The sequence below is a fragment of the Leucopleurus acutus genome, assembly GCF_964270905.1.
Source record: "Leucopleurus acutus genome assembly, chromosome: 3".
Classification (NCBI taxonomy): Eukaryota; Metazoa; Chordata; class Mammalia; order Artiodactyla; family Delphinidae; genus Leucopleurus; species Leucopleurus acutus.
Window position 1 is genome coordinate 62,892,578 of NC_139145.1, and position 7,751 is coordinate 62,900,328.

Sequence of the window (7,751 nt, forward strand, 5' to 3'; positions counted from 1 at the left end):
TGCTTTTGTAATTTTTTTTTTTTTCCAATCTGGGCTCTGTGGACATGAGACCAAACAATGGAACAAAACCATGATAACCAGCAAAATGGCCAAAGTGTGCTTCCTATCAAAGCTACCCTTGACCTGTTCCAAGATCTGGCATGTCTACCTGTTGGGGTGTGTACAGACTTCATATACTCAGTCTCTGAGGATACATTTCATTCATGGGCAAAGCAGATGAGCTGCATCACAAACGAATCGTAGAATCTAGGCACAGTCCATCACTGAAAACAGCCCCAACTTTTATGATGCAATCCCTTCCCCAAAGCCCAGTGGGGAGTCCTCTTTTTTGCCTTCTAGATGCCCTTTTCTGTAGAGATTAAAGCCAACAGGATAGACAGCTTGCCAGTGCTGATTTCTTCCATTCTGGGGTCTGATAAACCCCAGTTTAACAGATGACTTGTCCTGTGATCCATTTTGTCCATTCTCTTCCAAATGTTCCTCAATTTCTCTGTTCCTAGGTGGCAGCATTGCCTTCCTCGGGATGCTACTTTGTTTGCCATGTTCAGCATGTGTATTCTCTTCCTTGTCTCTGTCTTCAGCTGCGCTGGCTGCACAGAGCAGTCCCTTCCATTCCCTCCTCACCAGCAGCAGCCAGAGGCCACCTGGCTCTCGGAGTCTGGGCAGAGCAACTGTGTGCCTCCCTCCCTGGATGTGGGTCTCGGTGTCACAACCATTCTTACCCGTCGGGTATCTCAGTATTAGTTATTTTTCCTGAGTAAGATCACTGAATATTCTCATCTCCAGTACTTGCTAAATGCCTCAGGGCAAAGTGGGCCAAGTTGGCACTGATGAGGGTGTGTTAATTTGGGAAAAGTTTATTATCTCCATGAAGTGAAAACTCTGTGGAAGATGGCCAGGAAGGGTCGCAAATTCATCACAAAGGACCATGCTTTTCCTCCACATAGTGAAGTAGGGGAGGCTTTTGATGTCCATCTTTTCTGCAAACAGAGATCCTCTGTAGCATCCACGTTAAGAGAACTTTGGTCATTTTCTAACCATTTCAGACTTGCTGGGGACGAGACTGGCATCTTGCTCCCACAGATCCCAAGTGGTCTAACATGCACATGCCAGAGGGGAGGCTAGGTCATCATCAGAGCATGAAGTCTCTAAGCAACCAACAGGTGGTCACACTGTTCTCGCTTAAGGTACATGTCACTCCTGGGGTGCGGAGGAAGGTTAGAGGGTCCCTGCATGTCTGCTGTGCTCACGCGATTCTGCTTCCACATTAAACCTCTAAAATCCTAATCTGTGGTGAGAGGCTTAAAAGCAAACCCTTGCTGCTCTCCCCTTGGAGCTGCAGATCTGCAGAAACCACAGCTCAGATCAAGCATGCCAGGGTTCAAGAGCAAGCCTCGGGCATTTAGGACAATGACATACCAGTGACCCTCTTCTGCGGGCTAACAGTCCATCCTCTGAAATCTAGCTGAGGCTTCTTCTTGCATAAAAGACCTTGTGCTTTGTAAAGGACAGACTGGTACCCAGAAGTAGTCCAAGCCCCCTGTGACCCACAGGAGCCAGTTTCCTGCATCTCATCTCCAAAACCATCGTGCACTTAACCTTTTTCTGAAGCTTGGACGAAGCCCCAGCTTTGGTTTCCATTTTGGTTAAATCCCAGATCTGCCACTTTCTGGCTGTGTGACCCTGGAGAAGTCACCTCGCTCTCTGAGCCTCAGGGACCTCATCTGTAAATGGAGACGACAGCCTCCATCTCACCTGGTTTCTGGGAGGATTCCATGAGGTCATTTTGTCAAGGAGAATAACACAACTCTTGGGCTGCAGGAAGTACTCAACAAATTTGTCTTAATAATAAACACATACTATGAAATCTTTTAAAGTCATCAGTTTAATCATGTTGCACTAAAACACAATGTGCGCATGAAGCCAGGAGGATGACAGCTGCTGCCGTAGCTGTGAAAGGAATCTGCTCAGCTCCATCACAGAAAAGGGAGCTCCCCACTTCCATTCTCTGGTTTATAATTTTATGTCGTAAATATACAGTCTGTTTAATTGATGGATCCAGAAATGGAAGGACCTCTAATTCTTGACGTTTTCCTTTAAAAAGGCAACAACCTTTAACTAGATCCCTTTGTCTTATGTCGGCCTGAAAGTTTGCAGTAGAATACTTCCAAATTTCTTATTCAGTAAGAATGTCAGATACTTGGGTATCTGGTCTGTTGGGGGTTTTCCCCCATGAGAACTGGCTCAGGACAAAGTTGATTTTGTTTTGTTCTTCCAGTTCAAAGTGAAAAGAGCATCGGGTCCCACAAAAGGCACAGATTCTTAAAACTCAGGTGACCTGCCTTATTGACTACGAGACCATCGGTGAGAAATCTAGCGTTGCAGTTTAACCACCAACAGGACAAGACCCAGGCCTCTCAGAGAAGCAGCAGCATGAAGGCAACTCACTAATGAACTGTTCAGCCTGAAATTAGAGCACGACACAAACCACAGAGCCAAGCGGACCACCAGCAGGGGCTGAGGAGGGGCAGAAGTGGCCCACATGAGCTGGCTCAGAGCTCAGTGTCCCGGGACACTGAATCATGGAATCACAGGGCTGGAGACGCCTCCTTGGCAAGGCTGTCACCATTAAAGGCCCTGAGGGGACCACCAGTTGGTGATAATGATGAGATCCATCCTCCAGCTCTCTGCATCCCGGCAGCTCACTTCTCTTCTACTTGCAAGAAGCTTTTCCTGAGCCCAGGTAGTCAGAGAGAACTTAGCCACCTGCTTGACCTCACACAGCAAAGCTGGGGACAGAATTCGGGGCCCTTCAACCTAGCAAATGCCACCTCTGTCCCCTCGGTCCTCAGAGCGAGCAGGCCAGTCGGTCACCAGAAGGGATGCCGAGGAGCAGGGAAGCCCCCCCTTCACGGCGCTGCTTGGCTCCTAACAGATTCAGAAGGCTCGGCCACCAGAACATTTTTAAATCCTGCGATATCGCAGGAACCCTGGACCGACCAGCTGGCAAAATCCAAAGTTCACCGCCTGCAGTCTTTCTTACACTTGGCTCTATTCTTGGTGGCTCTTAACTGTGTGTTCCTGCCTCCTTGGCTCATAGAATCTGCATAATAAGTGGGACCTCCAGCGTGACTGACAGTGTGACAGTGTTGGGCATGTGGTGAGACTTCAGGGAAGCGGTATCTTGGCCAACCCTCCCAAGGCTGTATCTGTCTCTGCCTCTGGTAGGAATTTTCCAAAGTACAGTGGACTGGTCCTCCGTGCCTGGTCCTGACTGTGGGCTAAGCGAACCTCCTCTCCTGCCCAGCAGCTTGACGGAGGCGGCTCCACCAGCACTGGCCTGCTAAGGTTTCCTTACTGCCCCGTGATCGCATCAGTTGTTGAAATACAAGAAAGTGTTTCGGAGCTCAGGCCCTGAGAAGAGGGCATGATGGGCTAAGGTCACAAAGGCCAGGGTACAGGCAGGCCTAAGGACCCTCAAGCAGTGCCCGTGGATCTCAGGTGATTCTGTCTCTCTCCGTGGCTGGGCCTTCTGCCACTGAGAGTACCCTGTTTTCACAACCCGGGCTCAGGTGGTATTGAATCCAGAGATACTGGAACCTTCCCCACTAGGCAGGGCACCCCTCGAAAGTGAGGCATCAGACAAGGGAGGACCCCCGTGCTGACAGGCGTCCTGCAGGAGGGAAGGCACTCACACCTACAGCACAGGAGCTGGGCTGGTTTGATCCCTTCCTTATGTTCACATTTCAGAAAATCATGAAACGGCTCATAAAAAGATATGTCCTGAAGGCCCAGGTGGATAGAGAAAATGACGAAGTCAATGAAGGTAAGCGATTGGATCCATCTGCTGCAGGGCGGAAGCCAGACGTGGTCTCACCAGGCTAAAGTCAAGGTGTTGGCGGTGGGGCTACGTCCCTGTCTGGAGGCCCTGGGAAGGCTCGTTGGGCTGTTGGCAGAATTCAGGTCCACGGAGTTGTAGGACTGGGGTCTCTGTCCCCTGGCTGACCATCAGCTGGGGCTGCCCTTAGCTCTGACCTTAAAGCCGCCCCCCCATCTTGGCGTGTAGCGCCTCCATCTCAGCACCAGCAGCAGGGCGTGGAGCCCCGCTCACAACAGTTGCTCTGCCTTGTGCAGTCACGGCTGCCGTGAGCCGGCCTCATGTCCCTGGAGCTCAGGATGGCCCCGAATTCTTCATCCCCTGAGCACACACATACAGACAGCAGCAGACTGTACACCTCTTTCAGATTCTGCGGCAGCCCCGGTTCTAGCTAGCTCTGTCCTGTCTCACTTCCTGGCTCTAAGAAGCTACCAACCAGCAGTTTCTCAAAGAATCCCCCACCTCAGAAGCACTTGATAAAAATGCGGATCTAGAGCCCACCGAGACCTAATGCATCGGCATGGCCTGGGCGTCTGCGTCGTGATAAGGATGCCAGGTCATCCTGATGCGCGCTGAAGTTTGCAAACTACATTATTTTCCCTGTGTGGGTTATCTTCCAGTCTATTTTAAGCAGTTACTCTTAAACGAAAAGCAAATCACCATACACCAGGTAATTAATCTTCATGAGACACCTGGGACAAGTATTTGCCACCTAGAAAGAGCCTCCTGCAAGAGTGAAGTCATGAAGGCTCTCCCTTGCCAGGGCCCCAGGGGCCTCCGGAAGGAGCCTAGTCATTTAGTGACCCTCTGCTTCATCCTGGGACATCCACAGTGCGGCCTCAAGGTCAGCAATGACCGAATGGCCCCGGGGGCTGACACTGTCTAGGAGCTGAGCAGCAGCCCACCTACCCACCCCTACTGTTGGGTCTCAGATACAAAACTGCCGGGCGTCATGGCAGCCAGCTCCCCACAGCGTGTAACATGATTGACAGGAATGTACCTGATCATAGAAGGTGGGGCTGCCCAGGTTCACGCCACTAGAATCACACCATGAAACTGGGGTCCAAAGAAGCCCCCATGGAAAGAAAATAGGGGATGTATGCCTTTGTCAAAACTGGCCAAACGGTACCTTTAAGACCTCTGCATCTTCTGTGTATAAGGCATACTTAAAAAACACGTATGGCTAATGTGACGCTTGAGCCAAGTCCAGTATCTCTCAAACCAGGAGAGAACCTTTCGACTCCCTTTGTGCTTAATAAGAAGATTCCCACAGCCCAGGCCCATGTGGATTTCTAACCACATGGTTCGCTGTGGAAAGAAGCGGAAGACCCTACCTGTGGTCCCTTGCTAGAGAAAGAGGAGAAGGCAGGCCTACCATGGCGCACCGGTGAGGGATGCTGCTTGCGTGGTGCGGACAGACTCTGCCCCCGTGAGGAGGCCTGGCTCCACAGCCGCAGCCACTGTGCTGAGCTGATCCCCTCAGACACTTGGGAGTTTCTCCTCCCTGAGACGACAGAACAAAACATGGAGCATAATGAGAAAAACATGTTTCAGTTAACAAGGGTGTTGCTTAGAGTCTTGAAATCTGCTTCTAATGGCTCCAAAACCAGCATTCTAACAACCGTGATAAATCGGTGTTAGCAGGTCACAACCTGATCTTGATTCTTCCATCTACCCCAAACCCCTAATGGAGAGCGTGACCAGGAATGGGAGAGGGGTCTTAAGCAGATGAATGAATGGTCCTTTGTCGGTAGAAGCTGAGTGGGATTTAGGTCAAAACAGAAATCCCGTCCCCTCACCTCCACCCTTGGGGGGCTGGACCAGTAGCCTGACATTCTGTGGGAAGGATGCACGCCCCAAATGCCTATGGGCTGAGCCCCTTCAGCAGGCTCGTCTCACCAAAATCTCACCTGTCCTTGCAGGCGAACTGAAGGAAATCAAGCAAGATATCTCCAGCCTGCGCTATGAGCTTCTTGAAGAGAAATCTCAAGCTACCGGCGAGCTGGCAGACCTCATCCAACAGCTCAGCGAGAAGTTTGGAAAGAACTTAAACAAAGACCACCTGAGGGCGAACAAGGGCAAAGACATTTAACAGCCTGCATCGGCACCTGTGACTTCTACCAGCATTCCAAGGCCAGGCGGGAAGCCCTGGCCACCAGCCCTGGTCGGGAGGGCCCTGGGCCACTCCTCTAGGACTCTAAGGGGACCAACTGGCTCTGTCCTGATCAGCCTTGCTGACATCCGCAGCCCAGTGGCCTGCCTGGACCCAGAACTGTTGTGAATCTAGGCTGTTGGGTGAGAAACTAGACCACAGGAGGAGGGGAGGAAGTGCCCCCCCCCATGCATGTGACACCTTCAGGCCAGTCACAGTGACATATGTCCCTGTGGCCAGCGCAGGAAAAGGCCATCTCGGATGCACACTCGTGCCCTCCCACTGCACACGGACCGCAGCGCTGCCTGCATCCAGGAAGCCATCCTGGACGGCTCATGGCTCATGAGGCCATCATGCCTCATCCCATGCAGCCCTGCTCACTCCCTCCCCACCACCCACATACATCCAAAGGAACTGGGAGGTGACCTGTGATCTATTCTTAAGTGCCAGATGAGAACACAGATAGCCTAATAGCAAAATCGCTCTATTTGTTTATATAAAAAAAGGTTTAAAAATCCTAAATCAAAAATTGTACTGTAGGTAGCACTGTTCAGAGAATAATGACAAAATCCAAATGATGTATTTTTACCTTTATTAAAATTATCTTGTATTTACTATTTTTACCTGAAATGGAAAGAAATAAAATTACCTCATAAGAGCCTGGGAAGCCTCTGTGGATGCGCTGCCCTCCTGTTGTCCTGCGTCCTCTCTGGAGGTGGCCTTGGGCATCTGCTGCTCTGGGAGGAGAATGAGCAAGTGGGAGGGGGCAGGTACCACCCATGGGAGTCACGCAGCCAGGACCCCCACCTCCAGGCGTCTCCTCCTGTCTCCAGACCTAGTGACCCCAACCTCCCCAAGGTCAGGAAGGAGGCAAAGGAAATGGTGAGGGAAGCGGGACGTTTTCTCCCATCCCACCTCTCCCGCTCTCCCCTTGAGTGGCAGGGGAAGGGGAGCCTAATGAAAGGAGCCTAAAATCTTTCCGGCGGGGCCTAGGTGTGAGTACGGAGAGCAGCCACAAGAGGGCGCCCCAGTGCCGAGCAACGCCCATTCTGAGCGGGCTAGAGGAGATGCCACTGGGCCCCAAGGATCACTTACTAGTAACACCAGCTGGATGTGCTGAGTGAGCACTTGCTGTGTACCAGGCACAGTGCTGAGGGCTCTGCACGCATCAGCCCACTGGACCCTCACAGCAACCCTATGAGGAGGAAGAGGATCAGGTCACAAATTCAGATGCCTTGCAGACAACCTGGATGGGCCAAACAGGTATGTGCGTGCACATGTGCATATATGAGTGTTTTCTATATTCATACGTATGAGACGACTTGTGTTTTGTGATATGCAGTATATCTTCAGAGATAAAACTGTTTACTTAACTCTGCTCTAAGAAAAGTGCAGATCAACTGGGGTGATAAACGGAACTGAATTGGTCCCAGCATTGAGGTGGCGGGAAGAGGCCATGACAACCCAGACAGCCATGCCCTACCTAAAGCGGGCACAGACACCAAGCCCAGCTAATTGTTGCCATAAGGAATGCAGGCCCAGTTTTGCCAAATCTTCCCCATTTCTAGGGGGAAAAAAGCCCACATTTGTTGGGCCTTGGCAGCCAAGATGGGTGACTGGAGAAGTTGCCCTGAAATGGGACTCCAACCCAGGCCTTCCTGGCACCAGTACCCAGTGCTCAGCAAAAAGGTAGCAGAGGCGTCCGACAGGGATCGGGGGCAC

The 7,751-nt window shown here is 51.3% G+C and overlaps 1 protein-coding gene across 1 annotated transcript in view; it reads left to right on the plus strand.

Moving 5' to 3' along the window:
• The window catches only part of TRPC7 (transient receptor potential cation channel subfamily C member 7), a gene marked incomplete at both ends in the record, with an annotated part of 122,581 nt that extends 116,612 nt beyond the window's left edge, over positions 1-5,969 (plus strand). The window contains 2 exons of the mRNA XM_082835488.1: positions 3,751-3,826; positions 5,800-5,969. Of these exons, the coding sequence (XP_082691614.1) occupies positions 3,751-3,826; positions 5,800-5,969 (246 nt within the window). The remainder of the gene's footprint in view (positions 1-3,750; positions 3,827-5,799) is intronic.
• Between the last annotated feature and the right edge of the window lie 1,782 nt (positions 5,970-7,751).